The sequence below is a fragment of the Calidris pugnax genome, unplaced genomic scaffold, assembly GCF_001431845.1.
Source record: "Calidris pugnax isolate Ruff unplaced genomic scaffold, ASM143184v1 scaffold192, whole genome shotgun sequence".
NCBI lineage: Eukaryota > Metazoa > Chordata > Aves > Charadriiformes > Scolopacidae > Calidris > Calidris pugnax.
In genome coordinates this window covers 974,516-997,620 of record NW_015090919.1, presented here as the reverse complement: position 1 = coordinate 997,620, position 23,105 = coordinate 974,516, and the positions used below count along the sequence as shown (strand labels likewise).

The 23,105-nt window shown below is 60.3% G+C and overlaps 2 protein-coding genes across 2 annotated transcripts; one reads left to right on the top strand and one right to left on the bottom strand.

Annotated features, from left to right (window-relative positions):
• Positions 1–5,722: 5,722 nt before the first annotated feature.
• Positions 5,723–21,057, bottom strand: NDOR1 (NADPH dependent diflavin oxidoreductase 1). The gene is made up of 15 exons (XM_014949779.1): positions 20,943–21,057; positions 20,439–20,573; positions 19,449–19,526; positions 18,534–18,631; positions 17,622–17,720; positions 16,879–16,980; positions 16,176–16,382; positions 15,708–15,829; positions 15,062–15,282; positions 14,598–14,705; positions 13,805–13,919; positions 12,735–12,881; positions 12,001–12,119; positions 9,347–9,441; positions 5,723–5,930 (listed from the first exon to the last, which is right to left on the bottom strand). Exons 2-15 carry the CDS (start codon positions 20,571–20,573, stop codon positions 5,786–5,788), a joined length of 1,791 nt encoding a protein of 596 aa, XP_014805265.1. The 5' UTR covers positions 20,943–21,057; the 3' UTR covers positions 5,723–5,785.
• Positions 21,012–21,877, top strand: TMEM203 (transmembrane protein 203). Its single transcript, XM_014949780.1, has one exon. The coding sequence runs from the start codon at positions 21,114–21,116 to the stop codon at positions 21,522–21,524; it is 411 nt and encodes a 136-aa protein (XP_014805266.1). The 5' UTR covers positions 21,012–21,113; the 3' UTR covers positions 21,525–21,877.
• The last annotated feature ends 1,228 nt before the right edge of the window (positions 21,878–23,105 follow it).

The following is a 23,105-nucleotide window of genomic DNA, read 5'->3' as shown; positions in this document are numbered from 1 at the left end:
GGGCTGCAATGGGGTGATATGGGGCAGGAAAGGAAAGCTGAGGGGCTGGTGAGAAGAAAGATGAGGGCTGCACAAGGGTGTGTGTGGTGAAGCTGGGGTGCACGGGAGGGTCTGGGAGAGGGTGCTGGGGGCTGCAGTGGGGTGAGCGTGGGGCAACAGAGTGCATATGGCTGCTGGGGGAGGGGGGCATGGTGTTCAGTGGGGGTGCAAGGGATTCAGAGGGTGTATGTGGGGGCCTTTTTGTGGGGGATGGAGCCCCACAGCCAGAGCCTTGCAGCAGCCCCCCATGGCTCCTGGCAGGCCGCCCCCTGCCCCAGCTCACCATGGGGCACCCGCCGTGCCGCTATCTCGGTGGCTAAATATAACCGAGTCCTTGCCAGTGGCCATTGCAGCCGGGCTCCCGCCGGCCAGCCCTGCCCGTGTGCCCGGGCACCGCGGCACTGCCGGGCTCCGCATCGCCCACGGGGCCAGTCCCACTCCGCACCCCCTGGCAGCCCATCCCCATGGGGGTTACCTGCCTGTCTCCAGCTTTTAGTGCCAGAGGTGCCAGTGCTGGGCAGGGGGAGCATGGACGCGCTGGAGGGTGCATCGTGCTGCGTCGTGTCCCACCCGGGGACAGCTCTGGCCTGGTTTGCCCAGAAGACTGTTCCCCCCCTCCATGAGATGTAGAGCAGGGACACGTGCCAGGCTCCCCAGGCGGCAGCGGGGCCCCCCCAGGTGTCTGAGCCCCCCCTCCCCGCAGGCCCCATCTAGCCAAAAATGCCCCCGGCCGGGGCTGAGCTGACGCTTCTCCTGATGGAGCTGCTCCACTTGGTAAATATAAGTATTCCTCGGTGCAAGGAGGGGCCGGGGGGCCCTGCCTGCCTCTGCCTCCTGGCCTGACCCGTTTCGAGGTGCCCCGGCTCCTGCCGCTGCCTCCCACACCTCGGCGCTTTGCCAGAGCAAATCCCGGCAGCACCGACGCTGAGAGGAGCCCGGCAAAGCCCACGGCCCCGGGCTCTGCCCCCGCGGGCACAAGGGCAGGGGTTCCCCGCAGGGCTGTGGGGCTGGGGAGCGCCCCCTCACTCCCCACTGGCCTGGCTCCCTGCGCAGGAGGGAGGGGAAGAGCCGGGTGGATGGTGGTACCCTGTGTACCCCGCACTCCCTGCAGCCCTGCAGAGGTGCCCACGGTGCCTTTCGGGGGGAGAAGGGCGAAGCCATGGCACCCAGCATGTTGTGCAACCCTGGTGTGGACGGGCAGGAGGACAGGGCACGGTGGTGTCAGCAGGGGGGGACGCAGGGGAGTGACACCACAGGGGGACAATTTGGCACGGGGGCCACGTAGAGCTTTGGCAGGGCCCCAAGAGGAGGCTGGCAGGGGTAAACAAATACCAGGCTGTGATCAAGGGTGCCAGCACCGCAGGAGACTGACCCCTCTGATGGGATCTTGGTGGGGCTGAGGGGGTCTGACACCTCCCTGCCACCCACCACCAGCCCAAACGTGGATGAAAGCCCAGCACCGGCCCCATGCCCCGCCCCATGGGGTATCAGTGTCCCCAGTAAGCTGCTGCCAGCCCTGTGCCCTGCAGCCAGGGCGCAGAGGAGCTGTGCCATGGTCCGAGCATCACCCCAGGAGATGCTGAGGAGTAAGCCTGGGGCATCAGCCTGGCTGGGGGACAGCCCCAGCGTGAGCCGGTGCTGAGGAGCAGAGCCCACATCTCACTCAGCACTGAGACACTCCTGCCCACCGCAGCTGTGGGCAGGTTCCGTGTGGGCACGGCCAAACCCACCTGTCTTCAGGCACAGGGTGCCAGGGTGCCCAGAACCCCACCGGCCAGCCCTGGGTGGTGCTGCCAGCTCCCAGCCACAGGGGACAGAGCTGTGCTTGCTCTCTTATCTCCACGCAGGGCGAGCACGGGCTGGCACGGCTCAGCCAAAGCTGGGAGGTGCCATGGTGAGGACAAGCACCCTCTCCCAGGGGGACTGGGGACCACTGGCTGCCCCTGTCCCCTGCTTGTGTCACTGCTGAGCCCCGAGGGGACATGCGCAGGCTGGGCCAGACACCAAACTACCACCGTAATACAAATGCAAGTTGTATTTCCAGTCCGTGCTGGGGAACCCCAGTCCATCTGTCCCAGGGCACAGCCCTGCTCTGCCCGCAGAGCCCCTCTGTGTCCCAGCCCCCTGCCAGGGACATGCCCCCAGTGCAGGAAGGGCTCCTGCTCCATCCGCCCCTTCTCTGCTGCAGTGATGTATCACCCAGTGCCCAGTGGGATGCAGGTGATGCCCAGCTCTGGGGTCACCTCCCCCGGCTGCCCGCCCTGACTCCTCCACTGCCTCACTCACTCCAGGCTCACTGGCAGCACAGGGGCACACCGGGTGCCCAGGTTCACGGGCGCATTCCCAGGCTGGCATCACCACCCAGCACCAGATTCAGGGGCGAAGCGGGATCAGGGCTCCTCTCCCCACACGTGGCCCAGCCTGGAGGCACAAAACCAGCACTATTTATCGAGGATGAGGAAGAGCAGTACCATGAGGACGATGGGGAGGAAGACGAGAAGCAGGCTGAGCATCTCGGCCGCCAGCAGCAGTGCCAGCACCAGGAGGTAGCAGCAGCGGCAGCGCCGCTCCAGCCGCCCCAGCCGGCGGATGAGGCAGGGCGGGTACCGGACACAGGGCAGGCACCCGAACATGCGGCTGGTGTGGAAGCGCACCTGGAAGCGGTGCTCGAGGGCACCGAGGAGGCCGGGGCGCCGGGGCGGCAGGGCGGGGGGTCGGGAGGTGGCCAGGGCGCTGGGGGAGCCGGGCTGGGCGTGCAGCAGGAGCAGCTCCTCTTGCAGCTTGCAGATCTCCCACTCCAGCATGGGCGTCTTCTGGCGGCAGATGGGGCAGCGCACGCGGCCGAACTCGGCGCCGCCGGCCGTGTCCATGATGGCACGCAAGCAGGCACAGCACAGCCCGTGGTTGCAGTTGAGCAGGGTCGGTTTGTGCCGCTGGTCGTCATAGGGCTCCGTGCAGATGGGGCACTCATCCTCACTGCCCGCCGGCACGTGGCACAGCTCGGTCACCGCCACCTCGTCACTCGATGTCTCCTCTTCCTCACCAGAGAGGCTCAAGGTGGAGCTGGAGGCACTTTCCAGGCTGGATGACCCCCTGCAGGGTGCGGGGCTCTCCCCACGGGGCAGGATGGGGCTGGTGGCAGCAGCGGGAGGGTCCTGCCCCGCGGGCAGGGAGTCATCGTGGGCAGGCGGCTGGTCATGCCCAGGCAGGAGCAGCTGGGTTGCATCCTCCACTGCTGCTGCTGGCGGGTTCCAGCAGCCCCAAGCAGCAGCAGTTGCCTCTCCAGACAGCAGGGATGGCTCCCCAGGGCCCCCCGGTCCCACAGTCTTGCCCTCCCCTTGCTGCCCAGCACTGCCCTCGCCACCGGCTGCCTGCACCAGCCTAGGGCTGGGCTCTGCCTCCTCGCCCGTTGCTGGCTCCATGGGGGTGGCTGCTCCACGGCCACCCCACACACCTGCCACCCCCTGAGTCCCCTCGGGGCTCGGTGCAGGCTGCGGGTGCTGTTCCAGGGCAGGAGGTGGCCTTCAGCACGGCTGCCAGAAGGATTTAAAGGCAGCAGCATCAGCACAGAGTCCCGTCATCCCTCCGGCACAGGTTGGGACACCCTCCCAGATCCACGGGTCAGGAGCCCCATCACCCTCACCGACAAGCCACCCCAAGAGAGGCATCACCGTGAACATCCAGCAGCCACTTCCTCTTCCTCTTCTTCCTCCTCCCCAGCGCTGACGTGGTGCTGACCGGCCACAGTCCAGCAGAGAGGGCAAGAGGCTGGGCGCTGCCCGGCGCTGCCCGCTGTGCCGGCGAGGGGTGCAGGGGTGGCAGGCAGCCGTGCAGGCAGCTGCCTCCTGCCGTGGGCCGGGCAGGGCTGGGGCCGAGCCTGGCTCTCACCAGTCTGGTTTGTCAGCTCCTGGAAGCGGCTGAAATGCAGGCAGCCCAGGGCAGGAGCCATGCCCGCACCAATCAGCTCCCGTGGGAGCCGGGGAGGAGCTGGGCCCACGGCCACCTCTTCTCCTCGCCCAGCAAAAATGGAGTCACCTCTGCAGCCACAGCTCCCCACACCACTGCCCATGGGGCATGGCATGGGCCCTGTGCTGCCCTAGTGCAGCCCCCCCAGCTCAGACCCCAGTGCAGCCCCCCAGTCCAGACCCCAGTACAGCCCCCAGCTCAGACCCCAGTACAGCACACCAGTTCAGACCCCAGTACAGCACACCAGCATGGGTCCTGCTCTGCTCCCAGTGCAGCCCCCCAGCTCAGACCCCAGTAGAGCACACCAGTTCAGACCCCAGTAGAGCACACCGGCATGGGTCCCCAGTGCAGCCCCCTAGCTCAGACCCCAGTAGAGCACACCAGCTCTGCTCACAGACCAGCCCCTGGCTCACAGCACACCAGCACAGCCTCCAGTACAGCCCCTCCAGCTCACCCCTGTCCCCTGGGTCAGTCCCCATGCTGGGCCACCTATCCTTGCCCTGCCCCATAGGCATTTTGCAGGGTTTGGGAGGAAGAGCACAGCCTGGGCAGTGCCCCATGCAAGGGGACAGTGTCACCGGCGTGATGGCTGCTGTGCAGCAGCTCCATGGCATCCCCCCAGCTGTCCCCAGGGTGTGGAGACACCCAGCCTGGGCCTGTCAGGTCCAACAGCTCCTCGCAGCAAGGCAGCACCAGCAAAGCAGGGGTGTGGGGAGACCTGCAAGGCACCCCATTTCCACCCACTGCGGGGCTGTAGCTCCAGCAATGCCCTGGGGCGCTCCTCGCCTGCACAGGACCCCATGATCCGGCGTGTGGGAGGGTGGCTGGGTCACAGGCCTGGTGTGGCACCGCTGTCCCTTCCTGTCCCAGCCTGCTCCCAGGGACTGTCCCCGGCTGATTCATGCCCCGGGACCTAATTGCTATTTACACAGTGGCACCGAGTTCACTGAACTGGGCTAGAAAGGTGGTGGCACTGGCCCCACTGGGGCACGGGCAGGGCCAGGATGGCACAGGGCCCCGAGGCTGCCAGGGAACGGGCTGGAGGCCACCAGCTCACCCAATCCCAGCTGGAAGTAGCTCCTAGGATGGGGTGGACGGGTCCAGTAGAGCAGATGCTCAGGGAATGGGATAACTCAACAGGAACTGGCACACGGGGAGCTCAGACCCGGGCATGAAGCCTGCTCAAGGAAGATGGATGGGCAGCAGAGAGAGAGGGATCGAAGCTTCCTTCCTCCTGCACCCTTTCCTGCTGGCCTCAGCCACTGGAGACAGGGGGAACGGGTCTGTCAAGGCAGCATCCTGAAGCAAGAGCTGCTGCTGCTGACTAATGCCAGGGTGGAGGGACTCTCATGCAACAGCTCACTTCCTCTCGATCCTACCACAAACAACGGCCGCTGCCAAGGCTGTAGCTCTAGCAATGCCCGCGGGTGATGCTCACCCAGCACGGGGACCCCAGGAGCTGAGCCACGTGGGATGGCAGCTCGGTCCCACGCAGGAGCCAGCCAGCAGCATCCCACCCTGGACTTCTTGCCTCCACGGTGTGGGCAGGAGCCAGGCTTTCCACACATCAAATCCACCTCCCCAGGAGCCGGGCTCCCCCTGCCCACCCATGATCCTAATGCCACCAGGGAAGCGCTGGCTGAATAAACCCACCCTCATTGCCAGGCCCCTCACCTGGCTGGGGTAATCTCAGCCCAAGGACGATGCCGGAGGTGGATCATTTTGCTGGCTCCTTTATTTAGGCAGAGTCTGTGGGGAAGGGGGAGGCAGAGAGCCAGGCTTATGACCAGGTTTCAGACTGGAAGCGCTGGGACCGTTCCAGGGCTCTTAAATGCTCCTCTGCTTCGGGAGGTGACAGGCCACCTTCCAGCTGCAACACCGACTGCAGGGCTTCGGCCACCGCCGCTGGCATCTGCTTGGCATTCCTGGAAGAGAGAGCAGGTGGAGCGATGGAGGGCGAGGAGGAAAACCAGGGCCCATCTGCAGCCCCAGAGCTCTGGCAAAGCAGCCCATGGGCAGGGCACCAGTCCCTGCGGCCGAGCCTCCCGCTCCTGGCACACAGCGTGGGCTGCGGCCGCGCCGGGGCAGGGGGAACCCACCTCACCCCCACCACAGCCTGCCTGGTGCAGGAGAAATGACAGGCTTGGAGAGGCAGCTCCTACCACTCCCTGGAGAGCAGCACCGTTAGCCACACGGGGCTTCCCAGCGCTGGCATTGCCAGGCAAAGACCTGCCCTGGGTACCCAGTCCCCGGCGAAGGAGAATCACGGCTCAGTGGCCTTAACTCCTGCCCCTGGATTGCTCCATTTCCCATCGCCCTCATTAAAGGGACACAGGGAATATGCACGAGTCATAATTTATCAGCAGGAGGGCAGGAAACTGTCCTTTCATCTCAGGGGAAACGTTCGATGGAAAACATGTCTGATCCTGGGCTGGGGAAGGCCACTGCTGGGAAGGAGCAGCTGCTTCCGTCCCTCTGCTGCCTCCTTGCAAGAAACCTGAAATGATTGTTTTGATGGTGACATTTGTAACCAAAGCCGGTTGAAACCTCAAAATAAAGAGAAATAGTGAAGAATACATGAGCTGTGCAGACAGGATTCAACACTTTCAAGCGTGATTATTTCTTATGGGAAATAAGAAATTCAGACTTTTTTTCCTGGAGAGAGTTTCATTTGATGAACTGACTGTGCAACAGAAAAAAAAAAAAAAACACCAACTAATAAAAAATTTCCCAGGCTGCTCCAATTGGCACGAGTATCTGGCAACGTCCTTGCTGTTTCCCAAGAACAAGGCAGAATTCTGACTTGCATTTGAAGCTGATTAACATCCCAAAATACACAGAAAGGAGGTCTTCTTTTTTTGGAAGAGTCATATCGTCTCTGAGTCAGGCACTGATATGCAAGTGCAAGATAATGTAGCTGGGCTTGTGATGGAAAACATGTCAGATATCTATTTTTTGCAGAAAAAGAAAGACATTTTCAACCCTTCTGGGCCCGGGTGAGATAAGCTGGGCACAATCAGAGAGGAGATAGAGCCCTGGCTCCCCAGAGCCTGCCCCAGCCAGCAAGGGCCAGGAAGCCAGACACACTGTCCATGGCCCAGAGCTGCTTCTCAGGGACATACAGCCCCAAATTCACTTCCCCCATCTTTCTCCCAGCATGGCTGAAACTGTGAATACAATTCTTAGGGGAAAAAAAAGGGGGGCATTTTGAGGCTACATCACCTGCACCTTCCCATTTGGCTCCCCCACTGCAGGCCAGGGGGGCCACTGTCACCCCAGGTGTCCATACATGCGGTGTGGGCTGTTCAGGAGGGGCTGGCAAGTGTCCACTGCAGACAGGACAGTTGCCACTGCAGACAGGACAGTTGCCACTGCAGACAGGACAGTTGCCACTGCAGACAGGACAGTTGCCACTGCAGACAGGACAGTTGCCACTGCAGACAGGACAGTTGCCACTGCAGACAGGACAGTTGCCACTGCAGACAGGACAGTTGCCACTGCAGACAGGACAGTTGCCACTGCAGACAGGACAGTTGCCACTGCAGACAGGACAGTTGCCACTGCAGACAGGACAGTTGCCACTGCAGACAGGACAGTTGCCACTGCAGACAGGACAGTTGCCACTGCAGACAGGACAGTTGCCACTGCAGACAGGACAGTTGCCACTGCAGACAGGACAGTTGCCACTGCAGACAGGACAGTTGCCACTGCAGACAGGACAGTTGCCACTGCAGACAGGACAGTTGCCTCTTGTACAAGGAGGATGAGGCGCTCAGATCCCACCTGCCTGACCAGGACTGAGAGCCACCCTGTGCCAGGGACAAAGACCCCAGCGAGATGGGTCTTGGAGCAATCCCCATGTCCAAAACACCACCCTCACAGCCAACACAAACTGCTGCAATGGGGAGAACTGTGCAAGCCCTGCTCTTTCCAAGACACTGATCCTTTTTTGGCAGCCCCCAGGGTGCCTCCATCAGCACCAGAAACGAGCAAAGAGGATGGAAGGAGGAGAGGACAGAGCCATCAGGACACCATGCCTAGTGGTCACCCAACAGCTGCCCAACGGTTTCAGCATTTGGGCTGTGAACGGAGGTGCAACCCCAAGTCCCAACTGCAGTTTGATGGAGGAAACCAAACCTAAACCCCAGATTTGTGGGTAGAAATCATCAGTTTGGGGTAAGTGCCCCAGAAAGCCCCGTGATGCAGCGAGGCAGGCGGGGCTGGGCAGCAGCGCTGGTGCAGCAATGAAGGCGGCGGTGGGTGGCCTGGCCTCTGCTCCCTGGACCGTAAACAAAAATCTCCTTCTCCCAGGAATGCGGCGAGGCCAGTCTTGCCCTCCAAGGCACTGGGGAAGTTCCTGCTCTCGTGCAGGACAGGCAGGAAAGAGCCTCCTGCAATTGTTGCTCATGTCAACAGCACGGCACAGGTTTGCACGGCGCTTTCCAGGTCATGGGGTGCACGACACACACTATTGCCAGCCTCTCACCAGCTCCAGGAGCCCAATTTCCCAATGCTCACCCCAGGCAGCGGCCGAGCAGCCTCCTCCCTGCCATCCAGGCAGCGACAAGGGCAGGCAGGTTATGGGCTTTGCCCAGGAAAGCAGTCACAGAGCCATGAACGGAGCTGCAGATATTCTGCCTCCAAAGGCCAGACCCAACTTTTGGCCAATGGTTTGAGATTTCCCGTCAGCCTAAGGCAAACAACCACCTCGTGCTGTCAATGGAGGCAGGCTATGGTGCAACGTGGCTCATCCCTGCACCGGGAAAGTTTTGGGTGTGAAAAGCCAGCCAGAATGTGGCAAGGGTCCCAAAAGCTATTTTTCATGAGCCTCAGCACCGGTGGAGTGCTCCTGTACTGTGCTTTAAAATCCTCCTGCCCATCTGAACAGCCACAGAAATCGCATAAGCCTCTTCCTCTGGTTTCACCAAGCCCCAGTGGGTGAGAAGAGAGGCAGGACTCTCCCGTGTATGCATTTGCCATGGGTCAGAGGCCAGGGTGCCCACTTTCAGGTGATGCTGATCACAGGTGCTGGCAGTTGGGAGGGCTGGGCACACGGGGTCGGCTGGAGCACCTTCTCCACAGCGCCAGCTCTGCCCCTCCTCACCCGAGGGCAGCACAGGTGAGAAACAGCCCTCTCAGCCCAGGGCTTGTGGAGCAGGACATACGGAGAGAAGGAACGAGCAGGTCCTTCTGTGGTGGTCAGTGCAGCCCCCAGAGACCTGCCAGGGTGCAGGGTGTGCTCCTCTGGAGGCTGAGCTGAGGGAATGCAGATGCCTTGATGTGATACGGTGTGACGTGCAGCCCCACTCCCCCAGACCTGGCGCAGAGACCTCTCACTCACCCAGCCAGGTAGATGTGAGCATTCCTGCTGCTCAGCAGCTCCCACACCAGCCTTCGGTTCTCCTGGATGCGGTGCTGAACATAAACCTTCTCCTCCTGCAGGGAAACACGGCGCTGAGCCCGCCAGCCCAGGCAGCAGCCCCAGCCGCACGCCCGGTGCCTGGGGACCATTCTCAGGTGTTTGCAAGAGTCCGGGGCAGCGCAGCCCTCCCCAGAGCAGGGGGCACTGGGAGAAGCAGCTGGATCAACTCTACAGAGAAGGGGATCCCCACACCTCACGTCAGTGCCCTTGGGATGGGTTGGAGGGAGATGGGTGCTGCGGCAGGAGCTTCAGTAGGGAATGCGCCCCCAAATCCTTTGGCTGCCCCCTGCCTGCTCCAGCTCTGGGGAACAGCCAGGGTCAGGAGGTGAGGAGTCCCCGAGTGTTTCCCCCCTGCTCTCTGCTCTCCCAGCACGGGAAGAGAAGGCTCGGTGACACCTGTGCCAGGGCTGCGCAGGGCAGAGACCCTTCCCCACACCCTTGCCTGCTGGTCCCAGCCCTGTCACCTGCTGGAGGCCAGAAAGAGTTTAGAAGGGCAGGAATCTTGCAGAGACAGCCTTGGTCCCACCAAGGACTGGATATAAATGGCTTTTTCGCAGCACAGCCCAACCAAGGAGAGTCCCCAAAGGGTTAATCCACAAGACTTCACTGCCTACGGCTCTGGCTCCTGCCCAAGAGGAACACCATTGCCAACGTGCCTGAACTCACTGCGGGCCCAGACAGCTTCTCCTCCGTGACAAAGGTGACAGTGTGATGGAGGCCAGGCCCTCTGCCGCGTGTTCCACCACGCCGGGCTCTGCACAGAGCTGAGCTGAGCCGCGGGCACAGCCTCCGCCCCACATCCTCCTCCCTCCCATCCAGCCCCAAAGGCAGTGAGGTTCTCGCTGCACCTCAGGCTCCCTGCATGCCGCGGTTCGGGGGTGTGTGTGGGAGCAGCCCCCAGCCCCAGCTGTCGGGAGAGCCAGTCACTGTGCGGCAGCAGGTCCACGCAGCTCCACTGGTGGTAGCACACTGGAGAGTCAGGTCACCCCCGGGCACAGCTCCACTGCCCCAACCTGGCTGCTGGCCACGCAGGAGGTGAGCAAGCCCTTCACAGGCACCAACACAGCCAGCTGGTCGCTCAGATTCAGCATCATTAACATTAATCAGCTAAGTGCTGACAGAGGCTCTGCGGCCGAGGTTAGGGCTCCAAGCAGGTCGTTTAAGGACCTGCAGCTACCTAGAAACCAGAGTGCCCCAGTGACAAACTTGGGTCACGACGTCTCAGCTAAACCCTGGGGCATCCTGCTGAGAATTAGCGACAGGCGCATTAGGCTGGGATCAATCAGTCTGCACCACGGGGCAGACGTGATGTGACAGAAGGTCACTGCAAAGGGGACCTTACAGAGTGAAGAGGCAAATCCTGCTCAGCTGTGGAACATCCCAGCTTCTGCAGATTCTTTGAAAGCAAACTTTATGATGAGTTAACAGCTGTGGTACCTCCTAGAGCCGCAGGTACTAAGGCCCAATGTGGCACATCCCAACTGGCTGTGCCTCCCTGTTGCGGCACTGCAAGGACTCGGTGGCAGAAGACCCTTAGGACAAACTGCTTCACCCCACAAAGCAGGCAGAGAAGAGACCAGGAGCCATGCCATGAAGTAAGTCCCATCCCTCCAGAGTCTGTGAGGGCAGGAGGAGGCTCTGGGGCCGCTCTCCAGACGTGAGGAGCGGCAGGTCCCGCCTTTGCTGTGTGAGCCACCAGAAAAAAGGCAGGCTGGTCATCCAATGAACCTCTGCAGCACTGCTCCTGTTCATCAAAGACTTGGAAAGCCTTCACAGAGGCATTCAACTCATGCCTTACAAGTGACTGGATAAAAGATGCTGGCTTCATGTCAATACATGCACACTGCCAGGAGAAAAGGACCAGGGCAGCTGAGCTACCTAGAAATACCCATTCTCACTGACCCTTTTTTATCAGATCTCTCTACTTCAAAAGCAGGTTGAGCTTTCAGTGCCATCAAGGGACAGGGGAAGGCACTGAAACAGAGTCCCACCTCACGGAACCCCTCTGGCCATATAAAAAGCCCTGCAGCCCAGAGAGGGGCTGAGAGCTGCCCACCAAAGACACTGCCTGGGAAATAAGGGAGCAAAGTGAGGGGCTGAGTTGTGGGGGTGCTTGTACCTCCAGGGAGCTTCCTCCATGCAGGCTGAGGCTCAGGAAGAGCTGGCACAGAGGCCAAGCTCCTCAGCTTCAGCCAGTGATCAGAGGGACACAGTGAGGGGGTGACACTCAACCAAGAAAGGTTATTGCCTGGTGACTCCCCCACCCCGAGAGGCTTGGGAGCCTTTTATCACTCACGTGGTCCAGCCAAACAAAGCTGGCTAATGCCTTATCTGAGGGCAGCCCTGTCCAAGCACTTGAGGCAGCCACGTCTTGGCTGGGCAGCTGCACTGCAGTGCTGTTGGGGATCCTGGCCAGCATCGAGGTGGTGTGGGGGACTGAGCTGACCACGGTGCCTCCCCACCAGGCCCTCCGCAGGCCATGCCAACAGGTACAGGGACCAGAAACACTGGCAGAGTCTCATCAGTGCTGCCTGAGATGCTTCTGTATCCATCCTCCTCCACTGGAAACTAACCTGGTCCCTGGAGAAGGCCGTGAAGAGTGTCAGGAAGCCCTTTGTCACCAGCTCTTCCCACTCTGCCTGGCAGTAGAAGTCCTTGGATTTCTGGCGGCAGCCAAAGAACAAGCAGTTCCCTGCAGAGAGCAGACCAGAAGGGCTGTGCTGGGTGGACCAAACGTCCTGTGAATGCTGGGGACCATCGGTGCCTCTAAGGCTGTCCCCTCTTTGCCAGGTCTGGCTGACAGCCCTGACCTGGAAAAGCCAGGAAGACTCAGGAACCATGTGACCATTAAGCCAGGTGGGTTGTGACAAACCAGAGGCCCCTGTGGGCTGGGAAAGCAGGAGGCAGGGCAGAAGAGCCCTCCAGGGCTGCCTGTTTTCCTAGACCAGCCTCAGCTTTCTGTTGAAACCCACAGCTGAGCCAGGGGGATGAGGATGGGTCACGGGCAGAGGCACAACTCCTTATGCAGCAGAAGATGGGTTCAACAACCCACCTCCACTCACCGAGAGCCAAGAAAGAGCCTCTGCAGAGCCCTGGGAGCAGCCTTGCAGCACGGCCTGTGCATAATCATGCAGGTTGCAAACACTGGGCTCTGGTCCTCACCTGCCCCGGAGCCCAGCTTGCTCCCATTCACACACAGGGAAGCCTGGGCCTGTCCAAACCCCCAGGAGTCCCAAGTCCCTCCTGCTGAATGCAGACCTGTCTACAGGAAGGGACACCCCATGTCCCTCCAAGGACCATCTCTCACCTCTACGTCCTTGTGCCACCCGCTCCTGTATCGCTGCTCGGAAAGGTGCCACCCCTGTGCCAGGGCCAATCAGGATCACAGGGGTGTCAGGGTCAGCCGGGAACTTCAATCCTCCTTTCTTCACCCAAAGAGGCACCCTGACATCACCTGCAAAACAGACTGGCATCACCCCACCACCACTGCACCAGTCACACCCTGCAGAGGGCCAGCCAGGCATCCAGCTCTTCTGGGATGCTCCAAAGATACAGACAGCAGCTGGCTTACCACAACCCCAGCACCAAGGCACCCCTACTGTCACAGGGACACTATGTGTGTGTGAAAAGTACTTCATCCATCTCAGCATGGTCTCTGCAAGTACCTGAGTGAACCCCAGAGCAAGGCAAGAGCCCCACAACACATGGGTTTTGGGACAGCCTGCTCCTCACACAGCCAGTGCTAGCGAAGTCAGTGGTGGAGGTGAGCAGACCCCGATCTGGGTATTCAGAGAAGACACAATCTTGCCCTGGAGTCACTCAGAGCAATTCTCTACCATCCTGCAGCAGCGAGACCCTCTGAGCTTGTCGCATTTGCCTGGGGACTCAGACAGAGGGGTTTTGTGGTTAGAGCAGATGAGCAGTAATGCGCAGGCTTCACAGGACAGGACAAATGTACTCAAAGGAAGGACAATCCTTCCCAGAGCTGGTGCTATGGGGCTGGAGGTTTCCAGCTATCAGAACACTACCAGCTCCAGGATACCAGGAGCAGTCAGCAAGGCGTGCTGGTGCTGGAAGCAGGAGTGTTGAGCAGCTGGGAGAAAACCAGGAATTTAGGGTGCTCAGGGCAAGCTGAAGGAGCACGCCATGCTCTGAAGAGGATGGGAGCAGCGAGGAAGGACGACTACTCTGAGTTCAGCCCATCCTGCCAAGCCAGTGTGCTTCAGCTCCCCACTCCCCGTGGTGGTGGTACTCCACCCAGGGTCCAAGCAGCTCCAGCGCGTGGCCAGGACATACACAGCTCCACTGTGGTCCCATGGCATCAGCTATATGTGCTGTGGCAAGCACATGAGGTTTTCACAGAGTCCAAGCAATTACCTTGCTCTGGGTTGAGAGAAGCCAACCAGGTAGAGCAGAGACCACGGCGGGGTTTGCTGAGCCGCGTCTTGTACCGCACCACTGCCATGAGGATCTGGATCCGGTCAGGGTGAGCCTGTGTCCAGACAAGAGCCATGAGACATCAGAAGACACCGAGCACAGCTCTACAGGAAGAGTCCAGCGCCTCCTCCAGTGACAAAGCCTGTGCCCAGCTCCTGCCAGGGGTATCAGCAACACTTGTCCCAGCCTGAAACAGCCACTCGGACACAGAATGGAGCATACCCTTGCCTAAAATCTTTCCCATGGGGAAAGGGGTTTTTTCCAGACACGCACAGCTGTGAGAATGCTCTGCACATCTGGCAACAGAGACTGTCCAGTCCTTGAGGTCCCCATGGAGGGCAAACACCACCTGTGTATGGGCTGGCATCTGCCAGGCCACCCGGGCCAGGTCCCACTGCCACCTCCCGGCAGCAGCAGGAACCAGCTCTCCCCCTTCCCATGGCCACACCACCCAGGGAAGCTCCCGGTCCCCGCAGCCCACGCTCCCCATGACAAGGACACCAGACCCAGCACTTGCAGGGCTGCAGGAGGGCAAGTGCCCTCATATGAAGGCTGGCATCCAGCACGTCAGCTTGCCATGCGCTCACAGCAGAGCATTCGGGTGCACTGTGGGTGCTCAGAGGGCACAGCCTGAACATCCGTGGCACGCACGGCAGCACCGAGGGTCAGCCCTGGCCCTGCCTGACCTTCTGCTCACAGCCTGACACGAGGTCGAAAAGGGCAGAGCTCTCACCAGCAGGGAGGAGGCAATGGAGAAGGCACGGGGTCTGATGCGAGGGATGAGGTCCAGCAGGTAGTCGGGCGGAACGAGACACGTGGTGTGAGGGAAGTCCCAGAGGGCCTGCAGAGCCAAGGGAGGGTGAAACCTAGGGCACCCCAGAGGGCAGCCTGCCCACTCCTCAGGGTGGTACAGACTGTGCCACATTGCTGTGCCACGCTGGCCTTACCCAAAGGCACCAACTGCCCTGTCCCACCTCCCTCCCCTCAGCCCCAGGCCGCAACACAGGGACCACCACAGGGAACCGGAATTGTTTGGAGCAGGTCTTGACCACCAGCAGAAACCCAAGGACACCTCAGAAAGTCTGTGAAGTAGATGAAATTTCCCAGCCAAGAAATTATGGCTCATCACCTGCTTGGGTGCTTTATGCCTTGGCACAGCCCTCACAGAGCAGGTCTGCCATGCTCCCCCAGCCCTACCTCCAGAGTGGTCCTGCGGGGCCGGTTGCAGTAGCTGTACAGCTCTTCCTGGCCCTGTGCAGAGCTGAACTCCTGCAGCTTCTCCCGCTCCAGCTCGTTCGTAGAGAAGTAGGACAAGAGCTGGAAGAAGGAGCGCCGTGGCACACAGGAGATGTCCAGGTAGTGGGTGACCAGGTACCGGATAGTGCAGGGCTGCGGCAAGAGGGCAGGGAGGGACGTACCTGCAAGGCCGAGCAGCGGGAATGCTCAGTGCCAGCAGCGGGGCAGGACACCTGAGCACCACCCGCCTGCTGCCCCCGCAGCTCTGGCACACCCCAGGATGGGGCAGGGGTGTGAACAACCCCAAGAGGGTCTTGGGCTGGGCTGGGGACTGCAGGATCCTCCATGCTCTGCGCTGGGGGCTGCAAAGACATGGGTACAGATTGGACTTCACCGAGTTCCTCCCGCTGGCACCAGCCCTAATGCGGGATCCAGACACACAGAGCGCTGGGGGGGAAGGAGAGCCCCCCCACTGTGAGACAGGCTGAGGCCCTGTATCCATCAGCCGCTCCCAGGTCTAAAGCAAAGCAGAGCTCCAGGCTAGGCCAGAGCTCAGGGAGCTGCCCGCTCCTGGCAGGGAGGGAAAAGAGCAGTGGGCAGGACCTACCAGGTTCTGTGGGCTTCAGCACAAAGTGTCTGTCTGGATCCAGGCGCAGGAGCTGGCAGAACTGCTCCACGTCTTCGGGGCAGTTCTGGGGCCGGATCATCACCACGTCTCCTGCACTGAACCTGCGGATGCAGCGGGACCTGCCGAGCGCAGCCACGGGGCAGGCGCAGGGACAGCACAGCACCGCGACCCCCACCAGCCCCCGCGCCACAGGAGAGCCCACGGCTCAGCCACATTTCCAATGTCACTAATGCTGTGCTCTCTAAGGCAAAGAAGGCCAGTCCACAGGCAGGACCCACGCTGCCACACACCCCTGCCTTTGCCATGGAGGGGGACAACACAGCAAGGAGCACATCCCTGAGGCCACCACCTCAGATATCACAGAATAAGGGGAGTGGAAGAGGAAGGCAGGCTATGGGGCATGCGATTCCACACAGCAAGGCACAGGGGAGTCAGGACAATGCTTACGTGATCCCTGAGCCCGTGACATCGAACTCAATGAGCCGGACATCCTGGAAATGGGATTCTGCTGTGACCCGCTGATTGGACACCATCCGGGCAGCGAAGGGATGCAGCTCAGAGGCCACAGCCCTGGGCGCTGCCGGCTGGAGTGGGCCACCATTGCGGTGTGGGGAGTCCTCATCCAAGTAGTGCAGGGTGTATTTTGGGGGCAGGCTGTGGGGAGAAATGCAGTGTGATTACCTTCATGTCACAGCTCCTCTGCTGCTGTAGCATTAGAGGCTTGAGGCAGGGAGAGGCCTGACGTCTCCCTCCGTATCCACAACCTGTTGTCCCTGTCCCCTAGAGCTGACCTGTGGTAAGGGAATATAACATGGCCTGCCAGGAGAAGGAGATCCCAAAGGCTGCAGAGCAGGCAGAGGGAGGCTGGCTTGGCCCACAAGCTTGGCAGGTCTGCCAAGAGCAGAGGGACATCAGGACAACTAAAGGGGCAGAACACTGCCAGGGCAGTGAGATGTGCACCCAGACGACAAGGGGACACCCCATCCAGAGAGAGATGGGCCACCTGTGACCAAAGTCCAAGGGATACAAAAGCTGCATAGGGAGGTTTCCTGGTCAAAGCAGGGCATAGCTCCAACCTGGAGAACTGACAAGGAAACATGGCATCTCACAGCACCAGCTCCAGCAGTCCCTGCTGACCCTCTGCACTCACCGTACATCTGGACTGATGATCTCAAAGCCAGGAGGGAGAGGATACAAGGCGAGGACCTTGTCCCATAAGGCCAGGAGCCACGGATCAATCACTGCATCTGGCCTGCAAAGGAGAAGATTCGGGCTTCAGCAAAGCTGTGACTCCTGCATCATCCCCGCCATGCTCCAGTGCTGCTACCGTGCACCCAGACAATGCTGGGCCGCCCCTGGAAAACCACCTCAGCTCCCCCTCCACGGTGCAGGCAGTCATTCCCTTCCAGCTTCAGGTGTGGAGACATGTCTCGGCCACTCTTAGCACTCACCCGCCCTCCAGGGCACAACCACTGAGGGCTGAAGAGAACAACCAACCCCCCGAGTCCAGTCAGGGGCAGTCACCGACCCCCCGAGCCACACGCTCAGGCTGCTGTAACACCCGCAGTATGTGGCTGTGTGACACAGCCGTCCCCTGAGCAGAACACCGCTGGGGCAGAGCCAGGAGACGGTGGCACACGCTGGGGGTGGTGGGATACCCTGGAGAAGCAAGTGACCCAGGTGCTGGCACAGAAGAATTATGAGCACATTCACAGAGAGCAGCAGGAGGCTGCTGGTCACATCTGGGGCGCAGGAGCAGACCCATGGTGGTTGCTGCAGGAGAGGCGGCTGCTGTCCTCAGGGGTAAAGCATCCACAGGCCTGCCATCAGCCTGAGGACAAAACTGCAGTGCACTCCAGGGCTCCCCCCCAAACCCTTCCACTGGGCTCTTACCCCAAGTCATGCTGGTCGTCTCCCAACGCCACTGGCAGCAGAGGGTTGCCCCCAAGCTGTAGCACCCGTTTGTGCAGCTTCTTCGCAACAAAATTAAACCTGAGCAGAGAATAACTGCAGCTGTAGAGGGCAGGGCTGCTCCAGGACAGCAGGCGCTGGCTACAGGAGCCAGCCCAGGCTGCCAGGGCAATGCTGGCGCAGCACAGAGGCAGGTCCAGACAGAGCCAGCACAAACGACCTGGCCCCATGCCCTGCCCAGCCTGTGCCTCCCTCCTGGGACAACTCAGAGAAGCAGCTGGCTGCCACTTGCTGGGACACAGGCTGTGCCCAGCTTCCCAGAAGGCACTCAGGGAGGTCATGCTTCCCTTCAGGGCACCTTGTTCTCCTGGCAGAGAAACACCTCTTCCCCTCTAGCCCCTCACCACCCCACAGAGCTCAGGCACGCTCCCATCCCTCCCACTACAGCTCTTTCCAGCACATGGGAACAATCTCTAGGGAGAGAACTGGGACTAACTGTCTGCCACCTAAAACTCTATGCTTCATGCTGCCTGTTGGCTTGGTCCACTGAAATTGCTGTGGCACAGGCTTTCCTCCAATTCAGACAGAGAACTGAATGGCTGTAATAACTGACTGAAAAACAATGTCTGACACACTGCAGCAAAGCATCTGCTTGAACAGGCAAGGAGGAAAAAAATGGGCAGAAGCCCAATTCCTGAGCATGAGGAGGGACATGGGATGGTAGGACAAGGATTTTTAAGGCTGGTGGGAATTACATTTCATCTGAGCTGCTGCTCTAGAGTCAGGCTTTGTCTCCCCTTACCCCCTCCATCCTCCAGCCCTCTGGTCTCGCCTGCAGCTGGAGCTGTTAGGAGCTGCTGCCGCAGGCAGACAAGGAGCCGGAGAGCTACTTACTTGGGATAGGAGGAGTCACCAAGGCCTAGCACGGCGTAGTCCAGTTGGCAGAGGGAACCAGGTGGCAGGTTCTTCCGGAACAGAAACCGCCAGAACGTCTACGAAGGACACAGCTGTGCAGCCATGCTGCTGCCAAGGAAGCCTTCCCTGCCTGCCTGTCCCTAGCTCCCCCCCTCACCCACCCATCAGGACCCTCCTGCCCTTGCAGCCCTGAGGAAAGGGACTTGGGGTGCTGATGGATGAGAAGCTGGACAGGAGCAGGCAGTGGGCACTTGCAGCCCAGAAGGCCAATCCCATCCTGGGCTGCATCAAGAGATGTGTTGCCAGCAGGTCCAGAGAGGGGATTCTGCCACTTTGCGCTGGTGAGACCTCACCTGGAGCACTGTGTGCAGGGCTGGAGCCCTCAATATAGGAAGGACATGGACCTGGTGGAGCGGGTCCAGAGCAGGGCCACAAAAATGATCAGGGGGTTGGAGCACCTCTGCTACGAGGACAGGCTGAGGGAGCTGGGGTTGTTCAGCCTGGAGAAGAGGAGGCTCCGGGGAGACCTAATAGCAGCCTTCCAGTACCTGAGGGGGCTACAGGAAGGCTGGGGAGAGCCTATTTCCAAAGGCCTGCAGTGACAGGACGAGGGACAATGGCTTTAAGCTGGAGAAGGGCAGATTTAGATTGGATCTTAGGAACAAGTTCTTTACTGTGAGGGTGGTGGAGCACTGGAACAGGTTGCCCAGGGAGGTGGTTGAGGCCCCTTCCCTGGAGATATTCAAGGTGAGGCTTGACGAGGCCCTGGGCAACCTGGTCTAGTTGGGGGTGTCCCTGCTGACTGCGGGGAGGTGGGACTAGATGCCCTTTGGAGGTCCCTTCCGGCCTGGACAATTTTACGATTCCTCTAACATGGACAGGAGCACGTCCTACCTTCATGTTGTCAGGTGGGTCACCCTGGCCAGTGGTTGCACACACAAACACCACCAGCAGCTCATTGATGAGGTTGGCCTGTGGGCACAGACAGGGAAAGGAGCACTCAGGTCGTCTGTCCTGACACTGCTGCTCACATCACTTTGAGTTCAGGGACAGACCATGCACAGAACAAAACCTGCAGCCCCACGTGGCACAATCTCCTCTACAGGCACCGCAGCAGCATCGGCTGCTCGGTGCCCCTCGCCCTGCAGGGTACGGCTGTGCATGTCACCTAACGCAGACTTGTCGTGGTTTAACCCCAGCTGGCAACTAGAACCACACAGCTGCTTGCTCACCCCCTTTCCTACCACCCTCAAGAAGGTCTGGGAGAAGAGGGAGGGGGGGAAAAAAAAAAACAACCAAACAAAAAACCTTGTGGGTTGAGATAAAGGCAGTTTAATAGAACAGAAAAGGAAAACAACAATAATGACACAAGTCACTCTCACCAGCTGGTGAGATGGTGAAATTGGCACCTTCCCAAGCAGTGATCACGAGTACCCGCCCCCGGCTAACCCCATTTATATACCAAGCATGATGTCTACAGAACAGAATAATCCATTGGCCGTTCCATCACTCTGTCTATGCTCCTTCTCAGCTTCCATGGGAAGCTGAAAAAAGTCCTTGACTAGTATAAACATCGCCTACCAACAATGAAAACAATATGAATTACTGACATTCCTTCCATACCACAGCAGCCACTAGAATGAAAATTAACTCTGCCCCATGTGAAACCAGGACAGGACTCTATCCCAAGAGTCGCTGCTCAGTTTTCACATGGTTTTAGCTGCGTTAAGCACAAGGTGCTCCCAGGGAGGGCAGAGAACCAGGGTCTGGTGAAATACAGCAGGTCACAAGGAAGGCGGAGGATGCCTGAGCACCAGAAATGGGGTCGGTGGAGACAGCACAACGCCAGAAGTGCCTGGAGCCCCCCTCTGCCTCCCGACTCACCACCTCATAGCTGTCAAGCGCCTCCACCCTGCACTGGAAATGCCGTCGCTTGGCTTCTCTGCCAATTCTCTCGGCTGTGTCTTGAGCCGTCCCGGTTTGGCTGCCGAAAAGAATGAGGAGCTTCCGTTCCACCATCTGCAAAGAGATAAAACCAGAGTAAAATCACCAGAAGATGAAGGGCTGGGGACCGAAGCCGGGGACTCAGTGCCGGGGCTAAGCCGCTGTCCCCAGCTCCGGCCTAAGCCCCGGCCCCCGACTCCGGTGTAAGACCCAGCCCCAAGCCCCAGCCCCGGCTCTGGCCTGAGCCCCGGACCCTGGCTCCAGCCTGAGCCCCGGACCCTGGCTCCAGCCTAAGCCCCGGCCCCGGTCTGAGCCCTGGCTCCCGACTCCGGTGTAAGACCCAGCCCCAAGCCCCAGTTCCCGGCTCCGGCCTAAGCCCCGGCCCCGGGCCTCCGGCTCCAGCCCCGAACCCCCGGCCCCCCGCAGGTCCCACCATGCCCTCACCGCGCCCCTTCCCCATCCCGCTGCTTCCGCTTCCGTCACCAGCTGGCGACGCCTCTCCGGGACGTCATCAGAGCGCGCCGCCGGGAGCCCCGCGGCGGGCTGAGGCGCCGGGGGTCGCCGCTGTCCCCCCCCCCCCGCGGCAGCGCCCATGTCCCCGCGGCCGCCGGGACGATGCTGTTCTCCCTGCGGGAGCTGGTGCAGTGGTTGGGCTTCGCCACCTTCGAGATCTTCCTGCACGGCCTGGCGCTGCTCGTCTTCTCCGTGCTCCTCGTCCTGAAGGTGGACGGCCAGGCCTCGGCCCTCTCTTGGTGGGTCGTCTTCATCCCCTTCTTCGCCGCCGACGGCCTCAGCACCTACTTCACCACCATCGTGTCCGTGCGGCTCTTCCAGGACGGGGAGAAGCGGCTGGCCGTGCTGCGCCTCTTCTGGATCCTCACCATCCTCAGCCTCAAGTTTGTCTTCGAGATGCTGCTGTGCCAGAAGCTGGTGGAGCACACCCGGGAGCTCTGGTACGGGCTCATCATGTCACCCGTCTTCATCCTCCTCCAGCTGCTCATGATCCGAGCCTGCCGGGTGAACTGACGGCGAGGGAGCGGGCTCCGCATCGCCGCCCTCGCCCCGGCTGGGGACGTGCCTGCCTCACCCGGGGGGGGACCTGGACTCACAGCGACGGCCATTGGGCTTTTCCCCATCGTTATTTCCTTGCAGAGTGGGGGGTGGCAGGTTGCACAGGTCCGGTTCTGGGAGAGGAAGGGGCTGTCATTAAGCAGGTGGCTGCGTTGTGTAGCACCCCGTTTCTTTGGAAGATCCTTTTGTGCCGCAACCTTATTTCAGTTCACTCAGCTTCTGGTGTTAGTCTGAAAGTATCCTGCCCTGCAAGCACTGTTTGATATGCTGGCTATTTTATTTTAAAATAAAAATGCACAGAAGGATTAGTTTTATTTATAAAATTCTTTTTCCCTAGAAAGCATTTGTACTTAAAACTGCTGCCTGGGGAGTGGGAATCACCCGGGGGTTGGTCGGTTGCTGTAAATACCCTCACACACCCCGCTGCCAGCCAGAAACGCCGCAGCTGCTGCCGCCCTGGGATGTTTTGTGGGTGTGATCTCCCCTGCATGTTCCATGCTCTGATGGCAATGGAACCAGTGGCTGCTCCTTTTCTCCCTAGCAAGCGGCTGGGCACTGGGAGGGAAGTTTCCTGTAGGTGACGATGGTTGTCCCTTCACACTGTCACACTGCTGCTGGCCCCTCCCGGCTGGTGTGGTGGGAGAACCAGTGGTCTGATGAAGCTGGATCCATAAGCTGACACAGATTTAGCCCAGTCTGGGCTGTACTGGGGGTTAGCTCCTGATGTGCAGTTTGAGCTGCTCCCCACCAGTCTCTGTTCAGGTGGCACCTCCAGCCCTGGTTTGATGTCCCCAGTGACTCTAAATGGCCTGTCCTGGGCTGGTGTCAAGGTCTGGTGCTGAAGTACAGGATGGGAGCACCAGTATTGCTCGGTCCTTGCACACCCTTAGGTGGTGCTGGGCCCCAGTGCTGGGACCTGCCTCACAGGAGCTGCTCCACTCCTGCTTCACCTTGTGATGTGGTTTGCCAGGGCTTTGGTGGTGACACACCAAAGGGCAGCCATAATGTCCCCAGATGCTGTTCTGGTCTGTCTGCTTGGAGCCAGCTGTTTGCTCACAGGGGCCAAGCTATGACAAACCAAGGACACATCACTTGGGAGGAGGGTGGTGGCTGCTTGTCATCCACTGGCACCTCACAGCAGCGTGACTTCATCCCTGCTTTCGGTGTCCCTGTGCCGTGGTTGTGCCCACAACACGCCCGATTGCTCTCTGAGTGCACGGGCCAGAGATGTTTCATCACCAGCAGGCACAGAGCCCCTGGTGTGGGTCTGGGGAGGGTGAGGGCTGGGCTAAGGGGCAATGGGAGCAGGGTATCGAGGCCCGGGTGGTGACAGGGGACAGCCAGTGTCTGCTGATGGGCACGAAGAACTGGAGCTGCAGAGGGCGGAGGACAGCGTGGGTGAAGGCAGAGAGGAGCAGGAGGAGCAGCAAAGCCTCTGAGTCAGGAGGGGACACGCACTGAGTTGCCCTGGGGACTGATTGGTGCCTTTGGACTCTTCCCACAGCTCCCCAGCCACCCGGCTAATTAACCCAAAGA